The sequence below is a fragment of the Budorcas taxicolor genome, chromosome 18 (genome assembly GCF_023091745.1).
Source record: "Budorcas taxicolor isolate Tak-1 chromosome 18, Takin1.1, whole genome shotgun sequence".
Classification (NCBI taxonomy): Eukaryota; Metazoa; Chordata; class Mammalia; order Artiodactyla; family Bovidae; genus Budorcas; species Budorcas taxicolor.
In genome coordinates this window covers 37,910,982-37,927,006 of record NC_068927.1, presented here as the reverse complement: position 1 = coordinate 37,927,006, position 16,025 = coordinate 37,910,982, and the positions used below count along the sequence as shown (strand labels likewise).

Below are 16,025 nucleotides of genomic sequence, written 5' to 3'. Positions count from 1 at the left end.
CGACAGAGGATGAGATGGCTAGATGGCATCACTGACTCGATGGACATGAGTTTGAGTGAACTCTGGGAGTTGGTGATGGACAGGGAGGCCTGGCGTGCTGTGATTCATGGGGTCACAAAGAGTCGGACACGACTGAGTGACTGAACTGAACTGTTATTAAAATTAATTGGATTATATCCTCCCTGACAATCCATCTATTTCTATAGTCAGTTTATAGTAACTGTAACTGTGCATTCTCTGTGTCATTATAGAACTATAAAATATGAGAATTAAAAGGCATTTTATTTTTAATAGATAAGAAATGCAAGGCTTGTAATGCTAATATTTTATCCAAGGTCACATAGGGAACTAATGGTCACTAGAAATGCTTTGCTGGTTTTTTTTTTTTCCTAAGTATCTTGTCCTCTCATGCTTCAGTTTGGGACCTAAGTATTTCTGGTACAAGACTCAGTTTCTAAAAAAAAAAAAAAGGAAAAAAAGACTCAGTTTCTATGACTATATCCCTAAGGGTGGAGATGCTTAAAGATCCCAAAGACTTCTCTTGAGTCCCAAGCACAGAGAAAGTAGGAGGGAATATGAGAAATAAATGGAGAATAGTGGGAGTCAACTGGTGGGTGGTAGAGAAATAAGAGCAAATTGAGATCTTTCTCCAACCACAATCTCCTTAGAGAGAGTGCAGAGGAAAAACATTCAAGAAAACATGTTTCTTATCAAAATATATTGTGGGAAAAAACCTACAAATTTGGCTTTCTGAGAATACCTGCAAGACCTGGCTGCTACAAACCAGCTTGTTAGCATTTAAAACTATTACTTAATTTCCAGTATAAATGCTTTGCACTCATCTTGTGAGGATATCATTATTCTGCATCCTAGATGAAATTAACAAGTATAAAAATCAACTCTATTATACTATAAATGGATAAAGTAGATCAATATTAAAACATCTGTTGTGAGCAATGACTTTAAGAATTTCACTTTAGTCTTTTTTGTGGCTGTTTTGGCTGATGCTGGGAAAGACTAAAGGCAGGAAGAGAAGGGGACGACAGAGGATGAGATGGTTGGATGGCATCACCAATTCAATGGACATGAGTTTGAGCAAGCCCCAGGAGATGGTGAAGGACAGGGAAGCCTGGCGTGCTGCAGTCCACAGGGTCGCAAAGAGTCAGACATGACTGAACGACTGAACAACAAAGAGCTTAATTTTTTCATTAACGTTATTTTACGTTCACTGTAAAAATAAATGCAGTTCACAGAATTCCTTGGTGGTCCAGTGGTTAGGACTCTGTGCTTTCACTGCCCGGAGCCTGGGTTCAGTCTCTGGTTGGGAAATTAAAATCCCACAAGCCTGACAGTGTGGCCAAAATAGATAAATAAAAATAAACGCAGTTTTATTCTAGCGTGTAATCAACAGTCTTTGAAGAAATTAATAATACCTTCATCCTGAAGACCTCCCACGCCAATACCACAGCCTGCCCCCCTCACACCTGAGAGAAACACATTTCTAACGTCCGTCATTCCTGCACTGCAAGTTCTCTCAGCATTTGTCTATCACTTGTATAATATGTATGAGACAGTCTAGATTAACTTATGTCAGTTTATTAGCATTTATAAAGCCATTTGGAGGTAAGGGTGGTGGGGCTCATGTTTTCTTTCTACTTCTCCGAGTATCCAGCAGAAATGTGCATATTCAATGAACTGATTAATCACATACACCTATCTATTTGTGCCTGGCACGGAAAATCAAAGACTGGGAGGCACTAACAATAATACCCTTCAGAGGACTGATGCAACAACCCAGAATCCAGAGCATGACTTCCTGCACATGAAGCCAATCACAGTGATAAATTCTACTGGTCTTCAGGCTTGCTAGCTTCTTAAACTGATTCACTGGAGAAGCGATCTATCAAAACAGTAAATAGCAGCAGCTGTGGAGTCTGATAAATCTGTGCCTCTACCATCCAAGTGCTGCAACCTTGGGCAAATTATTTCATCTCTGCAGGGTTCAATTTCTTCACATTTAAGATGGGCATGATGATACCTGCCTCACGGGGCTGTTAAAAGAAACTGTGACAATGCATGTAAATTGCTTAGCAGAGTAAAGGTCTCAATAATGTCACTATTACTTATTTCTATTGTTTTAACTTTTAAAAACTTTACAATTTAGCTACAAAAATATTTCAAGCACTCTAGCTTCAAAGTCTGCATTATTGTCATGGACATAAGTTTGCTTAGCATCCACTCTATTCCACATTTCATAGTGCGGTGATGCTGCCGATCTCAGCACACCGAGGATGGGCACATGAGGCAAGCCGGGATCGTAGTCTCCACCATTGTGGAAACAGAGATATGTCCCAAGGGTAGACAAAGCAGAGTTAATCAGAGTCCTTCCCAGAAACTGCAGGTGCTAGAATAAAAACTGTCCTTTTTTAAAGAGGTTATTAAGTTAGGGCAATACATTCCTACAACTGCTGGCGCCATCTTAGCTGACTCCACAGAATTAGATTCTCCACAGCAGATGTTGCAGCCAAGATAATTTGAGCCTTTGGATCCCTCTGGACCTAAACCTAGATCCACCCCCAGTCTTAGCAGTTATATGAGGCAGTACATTCCACTTCTGCTCCGTTTGGTTTGGGTTTCTGCAAACCAAAATAATTCTTACTAAAAAAACTGTCTATGTCTGTTCTGATAGACAAAGATTTTTCTCCATCCCATTCTACCTCTGACGCCAGGTCCCGTCTGTAAGCTCTAGATAGTTTTCTTTCCCTAGTTATAACACGATAATCGTAATACAATCTGGAGAAGTTGCTTGAAATGTATATAAAATTGATGTTCAAAAGAGAATGCTGAGACTAATAATTTATTATGCACTTTCGAGTTTCAAGAATCTTTGAAATGCTCCAACTAGCTCGCCTGTACCCAAGCAAAGGTATTCTTCTTGGTTTCCTTTTATAGCTGTTTATAAAGTTTCTAAATCTCTTCACTTATATGGTAGTTTCTCATTTAATCTCTACTATGAACCTCTGGTGGTTTTAGAACATTGGAGTGGGTGTCGGTTGTTTATGTCTGCCTACCATCCACTCCCCCTTCTTTTGGTAACATCAGCTTGATTATCTTTTGAGAAACTCCCATGTGATTTAGGCTGGCCAACCACAACATCCCGTTATCTCCTGCTACATGCCTGGAATATATGAGTGAGGTCCAATACTTCTGGCAAAATGACTGGGAAAGAGATATTACAAAGATCTCAGTTCTCTTAAAAATTAATTTATGGATTTAATATAATTTTAATCAAAATCCCAAAGGATTTAAGAAATGATAAAATCACTCCAAAATTTATCTGGATAAATAAGTAAGTACACCAGCCTCTAATTATTCATTGTTATTTTTCCAAATTCTTCTTGAATGGTGTAATCCACTTGAATGATCAGTTATTAACTGTTAAAGTTACAACATACGGTGTGGTTACAAAACACTCAAATAAAAAGTCCAGAATCAGATTGCAGAATATAAAAATTAAACATATAAACAATGGTACAATTCAAATCAGTGAGGGAAGAATGGGTCATTCCTATGGTGACAGGTATGTAGCATGTGTATTATATACCTCAACGCAGCACACTCATTGCAGACGTCCCTAGTTAAGCATAGACTGTTCTCCTGCTGCACCCAGATATGGCTTTGGAATCTTTCCCCACATGGCACTCCAGGCAGCCCCATCAATCTAGCAGACAGTGCATGCTGCTAAGTCGCGTCAGTCGTGTCCGACTCTGTGCGACCCCATAGATGGCAGCCCAACAGGCTCCTCTGTCCCTGGGATTCTCCAGACAAGAACACTGGAGTGGGTAGACAGTGCACACAAGAGGTTTATTTGACAAATGCTGAGACAGTCGTTAACTATTTGGAAAAGCATAGAAAGTGGAATCTCTCGCATACCTATGTCAAAATAAACCTGGTGTAGATTAAAAAGTGAAACCGTAAAAGGACTAGAACAAAGCTGTTGCAAAAGAACGTTCTCAGAGAAAAACAGAGAAGCTCTGAGATGAGGAGACATGAGCAAAAGTGGAAAGCGTAGTCCTCAGCACTGCCTGGGTCCTTGACATTTCTGAGGCTCAGCTTTTCCTGGAGTCCTGAGACCTGTCTATATCTTTCCAATACTTCCACCCTTCAATTTGAACCGGTGGTGAAACCAAAAAAGCCTTGAATAATGCACGTGCATTATCTTTTCTTAAAAAAAAAAAAAAACACCTTGTTATCAACTGATTTTACCAAAAATAAACCTTTGTCTCTTTCAATGAAAACTCAAAACTCCCCAATTTCCAAGTGTGAGGAGTAAATATTTTATATATACAATAGCTTAATTAAATTTAAAGATAAAGATTCAACTTTTTCATCTCTCTATCCCATCAACTTTATTTTCATAAAGCATTTTGAAATACTTGAAAAATTAAAAAAAAAAAGAGTAGAAGACAGTAGAAAGAAAAAAATGTTGCAGAAAAGTCAAAGTAATTTTTGTAAAAAGCTGCATTTTGGGAATTCCCTGGCAGTCTAGTGGTTAGGGCTTTCACTTTCACTCATGGGGTACTAAGATTGGCAAGCCACGAGGTTTGGCCAAAATTAAAGGTTGCACTTCACATATTCTTCCCTAGTTTACATGTCGAATCATTCTAGCAATGTCGTGGGAGCCGGATCACAGAAACCAAACCAAATTTGAGTTTTGTAACTCTACTCTTTTTAAATCTACTGATATCATAATCACTGGCACTGTTTATATACAGAATTATTTCACAAATTTTTGTTTTCACACTGAAATGAAAACACATTTTATGAAAGACTCAGTGCATATTCCTTAGAATGGCACTTAAGGAACTAAATCAAGTTACTTCTCCAGATACAAAATATTAAACTCACCCAAATATACCATCATTTCTCCAGAAGCCCAAAACTCCTTTCACCAATCTAGGGGGATAAAACCTTTAAAGGAAGAATATGTTCTTATGCCATGTGACTAGATGTGATGTTTATAAACTAAAATTTTTCTTCTCAACCCCACAGCCAGCTGACAAGAGTTACGCTGCCTAAGGGCTTTATAACATGGCTGAGTGCTTCTGCCGTCCCTGTCCCTGTCCCAGAGTTAATTCACTATATCCAATCTACCCCCACATCCTGTCATTTCTTCCTTCAAAACAGTGGCTCTCTAGTTTCCACTCCAACGACTCTGAGGGATCAAATTCCTGTGCTAGTGACAGAGGCCAGAGATTCTCTACAAGTGTCCAAACTTGGGGCGTCCCAGGCAGTCAGCAGGAGGCTATCTGGGCAGGAAAAGGTCCCTAGTGGATACTGCTGTTCCCTGGCAAGAAATCACCTGCTTTAAAGTGTTTCTTGAATCGAACCTGCCCCTGCTCCCAGCACCACCACTGTCACCCCCTCCAGTGGTCACCGTCTCTGCGTTGGACTCCTCTTCTCTGCAACAGCTGTGCTTTTTCCTACCTTTGCTCTTTCCTCTCGCATTGCATCCAGTGCGTCCACTGCTGCCAACCCAAAATTCTGTTCCCATCATGTCACTTCCTGGCTCGAGAATGGATTGCATCAGTTCCCCATCCCTTCTATCTCTTCAGCCTCTCCCTTCTCGGCCAGCCTTTTCTCCTTACTGTACAAAGAGGTCGCAATTCTTTCCCTTAAAACAAAATAAAAACCAAACAACTACAAAAGTAGGATTCTTCTTGGATACTTTATTCAACTCTAGCTACCACCTTCGTGGCGTTTATTTTTCTGAGAAGCTTTAGAAGCTGAGAAGTATGGTCTATTCACTGCTCTCTGTTCCTGTCACTCAGCTGAAATTGCTCTTAAGAGAACTCTCATGTTCTTGTTCTCTAATCACCAAATCCAATGGACTTCTGTTTCCTTCTTGACTTCGCCAGCATCTCAAGATGCTGATCACCTCCTCCTTTTTGAAACCACTTCTTTCCAGATTTCTGTTCCTCCACTCTTGCTTTTAAATAGATCAGTTCTGCAGGGTTCCATCCTGTCCCCACTTCTCTTTAATTTGCACTCTCCTAACGATTACATCGACACTTATGGCATCAATAATCCCTCCTATAGTAACATCTCATGAATCTTCAGCTCATTTCTGACATTTCTCTTGACTACAGACCTGTATCAGCCATCTGCACCAGGATGTCACACAGGTGACTCAAATTCTACAAGTCCAAAACCAAACTTCTCTTCCCCAGAAAAAAATGAGTTCCTCCCCCATTCATTCTGGTTTCACAGTTATCCACTTTCCCAGGCCAGACATCTAGGGGTTATCCTCTCTCTCTTTTCCTTTCCTCCTCCAAACATCATTTAGAATCACCACTTCTATCTACTTAGTATCTTTCAGCTTCATAACTGTCCTATCCAGTCTCACTAGCTTTACGGTGTCCCAACAGGCTCCTAAGTGCTTTCCCTGACCTCATAGTCTTGAGCTCCTACACTCCGCATCTGCCACTCTTTCTGGCAGATTGCTGCTTTGTTTAAAGCACTCCTTATTTAAAGCACTTTTAACAACCTGGGTGGCTTGCCAGATCTGAAACTCTTGATAGTACACACCCATCAGTAAATATGTGAGCCTACGTGCTCATCCTACAAATATTCGTTAAAGCATACGTATTATAAAACATATACAAGACATAAACATCAAGAATGAATGAGGTAAAGATGAAATAAATACACTAAATATATCCCTGATGAAGTTATGCCATCATTAGCTACTGTATGATTCGAAGTACAACACAGCCTTATATAGTTCATTACTAAAGGTAATGTGTTAATCCACATTTTAAATACTTTTCTTGATGATTTCATTTTTTAGGTTGATGTCTTAACAGACAGGATTACCCTGAAATGTGACAAAGAGCTCCTACCAGGAGAAAAGTAAAACGACTTTTTTGTTATTATTTGTATTGCTAGAATTATCGTGAATCCAAGGTTTCTCTGTGCAAATCTTTAAGCCACCTGCTCACTTTGTAAAGATAAATGTAGTTAAAAGCAGATAATATATCATAAATCCACTAAACCAGGCTCAAGTAATAAGTTGCAAAGATAGGAGCAGAAAAATGAACAAAGTCACCACTCTCAACTCCTGTGCTCTGTGAAGCTTTCACTCTTCCCTGGAGACATCACCCTGTGCATCAAGTATGAAATGTCACTGTCTTATAAGACTGAGGAAGAGAACCAGGGTTATCTATAAACACTAATGCAACTAAAGTTCTTCTTTTAGGTTTTAGGTTGCAAATATAAACTCCACTTAGAGCCCACTGCTTGGCACTGCCCACCAATCTGGCCTCTGCCCACCTTTCCAGCCTGCTCTGCTGCCACACCCTTCCCACACCTTCCCACGCTTCACTTCTCTCCACACACCAGCTGCTCATCACTTCCCTGCCTTTGATGGGCCATCTCCTTTGCACTTCTACCTCTGCTTCCAGGGCACCAGATTCTCATCTCTTTTAAAACATTTATCACAGTCTGCATAACTGCTTCCCTACAAGCCTAAAGGGCAGGGGTTACTCCCAATTTTGAGTTCCCAGCATCTACCAGAACACCTCACTTGCAGTAGATACTTAAGGTTGACAGAATGAAAAAGTCCAAATTCCTTGGCCTGCTTTCAAGGCCTTGCATAATCTGGTTTCAACTTATCTACTTGGCTTAATTTTCTTCCCCCAAGTCCATTCCTATTGTCACTTCCTATTACAAGTCATGCCTGCTTTGGCTTCTGCGCATGTTACCTCCTCACGCTGAACTGCCTTCCAACTACAGAGGAGCAACTCATCCTTCAAGCTCAGACAAAAGTATCCTTTCCCCATGAAGTCACACTTGACTCTTCCATCCCCCAGAGGATCACCTCTTCAGAGAATTCTTGAAGATTGAGCACTGTACATTGCAGCAATTCCTCTCTGTTGGGAGGTTTTCTCGCCCCAGTTTCAGTCCACGTTCTCCGAGGCCAGGGACCGACCATCGTCAGCTGCTTTCGCATGCTGCAACGTGATGATGCATGAGACGCCACAAGTTCTGACTGACTGGCCGTAGATATCATGGTGCCAGGGAGACAGCAGTGAACTAACTGGGTCTTAGTCCAAGTTCCATAACTGGTTAGTTAGATGACCTTAAACATGCTTATTTGACCTCTTTGGTCATTTATCCTTTATCTGCAAGATGAGACTTTTTTTTATTTTACAATTTTTAAAATTCCAGGTAAGACTTTTCCTCATGCTCACAAGAAACATGAACATTTTTCCCCTAAAAATAAAGAGAAATTCTGAGACATTCAGTAATTCATTTAACATGAATGAACTTCAGTGCAATCAACACCAGCCTCAAAGGATGATGTAAAGGTCAAATGAGAAAATACACATGAAAATGCACATATAATTTTAAAACCCAGGTAAAAACTTTAAGGCACTGTCATGCTATTCAGTGGGAAATACAAGCAAGCAGCATCATCTGTTTAGCTGGTGAGGAGAGTATGCTGGCCTATCCAAGGACAGTGATTGGATCCTCCAATGACCCAGTCTGCTAAGCCCAGCAGAACACTGTTCCATAGGCACAGGCCCTCATCCCTCAGGTACAAGGATACACATCTGATCACAAAGTAAAGTAACCTTTATCCTTGAAGGACTACAGACCAGGGAATACATCAGCTGAAGTTCTGAATTGCAGTTGAGATCTAAATTAAAGCCCAGGTATGGTTTCCAAAAATGCTCTTAGAATTTTCATAACCACTCTGTATTAGAACCAATAAATTTCTCATATTTTTCTAATAATATAGAGAGCATATTTTAGCATGAAGGGGACTCTATAAGAAATAATCTGGCTACAAACATGTAGCTGCTTATATAAACATGCTTAATCACTCAAATGAAATACAATGAGGCTAGTCAAAAAAAAACAAAATCCAGAAACATAAAATGCCCCGACAATTTAGTGGTTCTTTAAGACACAGACTGATGAATATATATGGCAAAGTCTCAAAGAAAATGTAAAATGTTTTCTCTAGAAGACTCTCAAACTTTCCAACACACAGTGAAGAAAACAGCAGTTTAAGAACCCAAACTAGCTTCTTCAAATGAGCAGCCTAATAACATCAGTAGTTACATGTCCTTTAACAAACACAAAGCATCAGTCATATATGACACTCAAAATCTCAAACTATTCTAGATACAAAAATTATTTTCAGCTCTGAAATTAAATTTCACATCAGTCTACTTTCTCTACATACTTAACTATTTTCTTTTCCATAGATTTGATAACAATAATTTTAGAATCATATTTACACAATAAAAGATGATTTTCCAGCAATATTCCAACGAGAATTGCTTCAAAATTTTACTGATTCTTTTCTCAAATTTCAGATGTTACAATGAACACCATTCTGTCTTTCCTAACCTCCTCTGGAACACTTTTCAATGTGTAGTCTAATTCAAATATAAATTCTAGAAGCTTTCTGGATAGACTCTCTCTAACACAGAGATATAGTTTAACTCATACAATATGATGGAAGAGCAGTCACCCCTTTATGCTGAAAATCTGTGTATCTCTGCATATCTTAACATCAGACATTAGTCAAAACTACAAGTACAAGGTTATTAGCAAGTTATAAGGTTCTGAGCAGCAAGTGTGAAGGAACAGGAACAATCAGAGGGATGGAAAAGTAAATGCAAAATTTAAGGATAAAAAAGTTGGCCTACACGAAGGATGACAGGAAAACAAGATTAGAAAAATGGGTCTGCATGCCAAAAATGCAAAATCATTCTTGACCTGTTCACCTTAAATAACTTATTCTTATCATGTATTTCTTTTCAAGTAAAATGGAGCCCTGGATTTTAACAACTTGATATTCTGGCTATTCTGAGAGTCTTTGTTAACTCGTAGCATACCTTCATGACCCAGTCCTACCTTCCTTATTCAGACTTTGTTTTCATTACTGTTGCTTACTGCTTCTATTCCCAGTTCCCCCAAAGGCTCCCGGCACAAAAACTGTCAAATGAACAACAGCCCTGTGAAGAGGTGTTATCATCATCCTGGTTTTACAGATGAGGAAACTAAGGTGCAGCAAGGTTGAGTAACTTGCCTAGGGGTTACAAACCACTAGCCAGAAACATACCCTGGTCTAGCTGACCACAAAGCCCTCATTTGTGCTCTAACCTCCCTGGGCAAAATGACTTCTTCAGGTCTCTCACTTGTCTTTACTGGTGGTAGCTCTCTCCTTAGGGGAAGGCTTGATTCAAACTTGAACTTCTCCATCAATCTCTTCTTGGGCATCCTCAACCTCTGATGCCCACAAGGGTCTTTCTTTGTACTGCACCCTCTCCAGAGTTGTATTCTCACAGTTTTTAGCCCTTAGCTGTACTATTTCTTAACTCTCTCTTATCTCAACTCCAAACTTCCTGAGGGCAGAAATCAGACTATTTTTAAGCGACTCTGGCAAGTGGAAGAGCTGAATAAACCTTTGATGTATGAATGAATAATCCCTACAAATCCATGAGATTAAAAAAAAAAACAAAAAACCTTCAATTCACTGGGTTCCCTAACCACAGGCAACCAGAGAGTACAGCTTTGCTTTGCCTGGGGGTGATAAAGGCATGCCTAAAATTCCCTGCACGCACCACAAAAGAGCATCACTGTGCTATGTTAAACTGTGCTATGTTAAGGTAGTTTTTCAAGTTTTGAGACATCAAATGGAAGGATCATTCAGTTCTAAAACTCTAAGCATAAAAATCTATCTTTTAGAAGTAGCCTTCTTGGATGGGTCACTAGTTCTCAATTTTAAACGTTTGACTGATTCTATGAAATCACTGTTTGCAGTGCTTCTGCATATTATAAGCAATTTTATTTTTATATCCTTTGATTTTTAAAGTTCAGTTTCATACCTCTCCACACATATAAGAACAAAAATGTCTTGTCTTTTAGAAAATAGGAAAATAAGGTAGAACCTGTGTTAGGTAAACAAACATTCACTAAATGTTATGCTGCCATTTGTAAAGCCTCCTTCTAAAAGCATATGTGGCCTATTTTAGGTTAATGAATACTATGAAGTGTTTACTAGATGATTTTTATTTAAGTGGTATGAATACCACGTTCAAATTATATCTAAACAAAAACTAGATTTAAAAAATATAGATATGGGTTAAGAGCTGAAACATCTGCCCATCACCACTGAGCACCACATAAATAGTACTACAGTCAGTATTCTGGCTCTAAGAATTTATAACCAAATTCTTAGCTAGCACAATTTCAAGACACACATTTATGGCAACTCTTTCTTTTTTTACACACATACAACCCACATCGCCACAATTTATAATTTTACTCCTTTTATTAACACTAATTTCTGAGTAGTGCCTTGCCCCACCTAAGTGAAATATAAATATTTATAAATAGGATATTATAAGGTGGGAGACTGGAATTTCACAATTAGAGCACATTAAAATATTTACTTGGAAACTAACACCTTCCCAAATGTTTACTAGCAGATTTAGGAAAAAGTGAAAATCACTTTGCCAAGCTAGACTTCTGGCCACTCAGTCAGTTTGACGACTGGCCCCTTCCTACCTCCACTCCCCACCCCTTCCCTTCTGTTCTTCCTCTGCCAGGAATACCCTCTTGACTCATCCCTGCCTATGTCCATCACTTCCTTGGAGACCTGGCTCAAGACTCAGCTTCTTGAAAAACTCCTCCCTGATCAAGCTGATTTCCACTACTTCCTAACTTTGCACTCCCTTGGTATTCATATAGTTTGCACTCCACAATCTATAATTTGTAAGTTGTTTTGCATTTTTCTATCATTTTCCCAACTAGACACCAAATAGAGACACATCATCTTTTATATTCTCTTCTATATTGTCAGCAATAAATGCCTCTTAAATGACTGAATGGGTGAAAGGCTGATCGCTCAAAAATTTCTGAAGTAGTATTACCTCCAATATGCATGAGTCCTTCAAGAAGATAAAATTTATTTTGCCTTAGTTCCATAAAAGACTCAGGTAACAGATCACATTCAAACTTCTAAGAATAATCTTGACTATTCAAACATGACTTGAGATTTAACACTTCAGGCTTCTGAATTCAAGCTTAAAGCCTTGAAGCCTGTGAATGGGAGGAAGCTGGCACCCCGTCTCCTGCAAAAAGGGGCAAAATTCTAGTTGGCAGTAAATGTTCAAACACGTGAGCCTCCACTGTTAAACAAGGCTCATTAACCACACAAACTTGCTGTTTCAGCTTTCTGGCTTCGATGAAGTGCTATGATCTCCTTTGGTTATTGTTGAGAGCCAATGATGGGTTAAATTCCCATAAATTAACCAGCGTTTTGGTGGTCTGCCCAAGCATACCGCTGGCATCGGTGTGGATGAAATTTTTTTTTTAACAGACCTGCCTGGCCTAAGAAACCAGAGATGAGTGAAGAAAGCGCCACTCAGGAGGCAAACGGAGACCTTCAGAAGTCCTGTTCTAGTTCTTAGTGTCAGCTTAGCGTGCAGAGGCGGGGCTTCAAGCACGGCTGCTCCAAACTAAAACCTTCCTAGGGGACTGCAAGCCACACTTCGGCGGCTGCCCAACTTTTCCTGCAGGGAGCATCAGTTTTTCCATCTCCAAAGCCCCAGCAACGGGGTTGTGGGGAAGCCTGCCGCCAGCAGAGGGGAAGGTGAGGTCTCCGAGTGGGAGGGAAGGGGCTGGCCCCGCAAAGGGGGCAGGGTGGCAGAACAAAGTGAGCGCCGGCCAGCCCAGCCCAGCGCCGCCCGCCCGCCGGCCCGGCTCACCCTCCAGCAGCACCTCCTTGCCCGCGCGCTTCAGCGCCTGCACGGCCTGGTCGTGGGTGGCCTGGCGCAGGTCGGTGCCGTTCACCGACAGGATGGCGTCGCCCAGCCGCAGCGCCCGGCTCTGGTCGGCCGCCAGTCCCGGGAAGATCTTGGAGATGAGGATCGGCATCCGGTTCTCGCGGCCGCCCTTGATGCTGATGCCCAGGCCGCCCGCCTCCTGCTTCACCACACGGACGCGGCGCACCGGCGGTGACGCGCCCGCCTCGCCCGCCGGGCTCCGCGGCGGCGCGGGTGGACTCGGGGGCCCCAGGCCGCGGCTCGGGCTCCCGGGCAGCGAGTCGCCGGCGCCACCGCCGTTCGGGAGGCCGTTGAAGGCGGCCGCCGCGGGCCCGAGAGCGGGCTCAGACTCAGCCGCCCCGGCGTCGCCCGTCAGGCTCAGGCTCTCCCCGCTCAGCTCGGCCACCACTCGGACCCAGCGCTCCCTCAGGAGCAGCTCCACCAGCCCCGCTTTGGTGGCCCGCGTCCACACCGCCATGGCCGGCCCCACTCCCGCCGCCGCAGTCGCCGCAGCTACCCTCATTCCAGTCAGGCAGCCTCGGCGCTTCCCCCTTCCCGCCCGTGGGGGCGGGTCCGGCCCCGCCCCCGGCGGTGATTCATTATTCATGAGGCCACGCCCACCTTCCGGAGGTGCGGGGAGAGGACAGCCGAGCCGCTTCCGGGAGGTTAAGGAGTCGCCCGCGGTCCAGTGGGTTACAGTTCACCGGACGTGGGCAGCTCGCGTGGTTTGGACTGTCTCACGTTCTCCCTCGTACGCCTCCGATCTCCCCACTCCCAGCTCCTGACCTCTACCGTGCAACTCGCCAGAGCTGCCTGGGCAGAGAGAGTAAAATCAGCTTCGAGAGGCACTTTGCAAGCCTGCAAGACCCAGTTGCAGGTACACTTTTGCATTGATTGGTTTACAGAACGCTCCGCCAAGTGTGCTCCTTTTTGAGGCCTGGAGATGAGATGAATAAAATGCACCATAGCTGAGAGCTGAGAGTCTAGTTGGGGAGGAAAACAAAGAGAATCAGCTAACCTGATGTTATAGTATGTGGTGAGTGTCAAGTACAAAATGCCCTGTGAGCAGATGAGAACATTTAGTTGGGTCTGGGGTCAGCTTTATAGAGGTGACAATGAAACTCAAAAGTCTGAGCATTTGTCACTCTGCTTTGTAATCCCCTGTTTACTTGCCAGTAATGTCAGAGGAAAAATATCTTTAGCCCCGCAGTCACGACAGGTAGGTCTCAAAGATATCTGTAAAATGATGGTTACTTAGGGAGATGCCAGAATCCAATGTCAAGAGAGGATAGGGTCAGTGGCAATGACAGGATACGAGTGTAAAACGCGGCATATAACCACATATTTGGAAGTGTTTGGACTTGAATTTGTAGATCTGACTTTCTCACCCTGGAGGCCATGGCCTTATGTTAGGGCAAGTGCACATGGGCCTCCCCAGAAACACTGCACAATGTAGGGCCTGCAGCGGTTTTTATCCAAAGATACAGGTGATACAATCCACTGGCTTCTTACAGTTTCATGGGCTTGAAGAGCAGAAAGTAACACATTGTAAAGCAATTATACTCAAAGGAAAAAAAGACACTGCTTTAGTAGAATGGGGAGAATAAATCAGCTATCTCACCTTAAAATTACACAATAAAAAAAGAGCTGAGGAAACTGAGGCCCAGAAAGTCAAAGATTCTGGCCCAAAGCTCACAGTGAAGAAACAGACAACTCACGTCTCCCACCCTCCTGGTCCAGTGTTTTTTTTTTTTTAAAAAAAAAACAGAAGTCCAGACCTCAAGGATGAGGTCCAGAAATCACGCTGGGAAGATCTATCTCAAAAACATGAGATCACCGTGCCCTCAAACGTTCCTTTTTTTTTGGCAGGAAAAGCAAAATTCCCCTATTTTCATTTCGGCAGGAGGGGAGTTGGCAGGGGGAGGGGAGAGAAAAGGGGGATGCCAGCCCAGGGAGTGTACACCAATTCCTGTAAAAGGGGTTTGTATACCTGCTTGCTCATGAAGTTCATGTTGAAGCTCGTAAGCTGTGTCCATGCAACACTCTGAATGCACATTCAAGTATGGGCAGAAACTTTCAAAGAGCCTCCTATACCAGAAGTGAAAACAATAAAAATAGAGACTAGAAAATCACCCACAGCCCAAGTGAAGAAAGAATTCACAATGAGAAGAGTATCTTACCCCTAAAAAATCATTACAGTAGAATCCTCTTTGCAATTAGCAGAGCAGGATTTTCCAAGCTGCAAGTGTCAGCAGAAGCTCAACCCTCCAGCCTCTCCTAAATCAACTGCAGTGAGGCCAGCTCACTGTTCCGGCAGGTCTCGATGTGCCCACGTGCACCTGCAGTCACAGACGTTTCTGGCTTTGCTCCAGCTGAGGCGTGAGCCCCCAGAGGCCTGAGTTATGTGAAATTTCTGCTTATTAGAGAGCACTTGGCAGCTGATTCCTTAGAGTATAAGCACAATTTTGAACCTTTTATGTACATATTCACCCAAAGGTTGGGCACTTGAAGATACCCTGATGAGCAAAAGGGAAGTGCTGGAAATTCTTTCCAAAAATGTCATGACATTTTGGTCAACAGAACTGAAGGAAGTCATAGATCTTACAACTAAATAGTAGGTGAGGGCACTTACATAAGTTATATAACAAAATAAGCCTAGGAAGAGAGAAGGTAATGGAGATTGATATTGGGATTCCAAACTATTGAACTGGTTTTATAAGCTCTTCCATCAGAACTTAATTTTCCATATTCTCTTTCATCACTACTTTCAGATTGGCCAAACTCACCCAGAGTCTCCCAACAACACCCCGCACATTCCTGCTGGAGGCCATCCTTCTAAACGCTTCCTGCCCCTTTTAACCACTTAACCACCTTGCAAGATCTCACCCCAGTTTTGCCGTCTTCCCAATTTGTTGGGACTTTTTTGTCCTTTGAACAACTTTATTCTATGCCTTGCTTGTTTGTCCAAGTAGGTTACAGAATACAGGAGGGCAGGAACCACCCATCGACTTCCTTTTGTTCCCCACTCTTCCAAAAATACCACCTTGCAGAGAAGGAACTCATTAAACATGTGATTGACTGAAATTCAGTGCCTCCTGCGCTGCAGTCATTTCAAATAATCCCTCTGAAGGTTATTGGTTCCTTGCAGAGTGAAAATTGCCATCTAGGAAATCTCAGGTA

At 42.3% G+C, this 16,025-nt stretch overlaps 1 protein-coding gene across 1 annotated transcript in view; it reads right to left on the bottom strand.

The window, feature by feature from the left end:
- SNTB2 (syntrophin beta 2) overlaps positions 1–13,379 on the bottom strand; it is a 66,464-nt gene extending 53,085 nt beyond the window's left edge. Inside the window, exon 1 of the mRNA XM_052656058.1 lies at positions 12,789–13,379. Coding sequence (XP_052512018.1) covers positions 12,789–13,368 — 580 coding nt within the window. The 5' untranslated portion in view covers positions 13,369–13,379. The remainder of the gene's footprint in view (positions 1–12,788) is intronic.
- Positions 13,380–16,025: the final 2,646 nt, after the last annotated feature.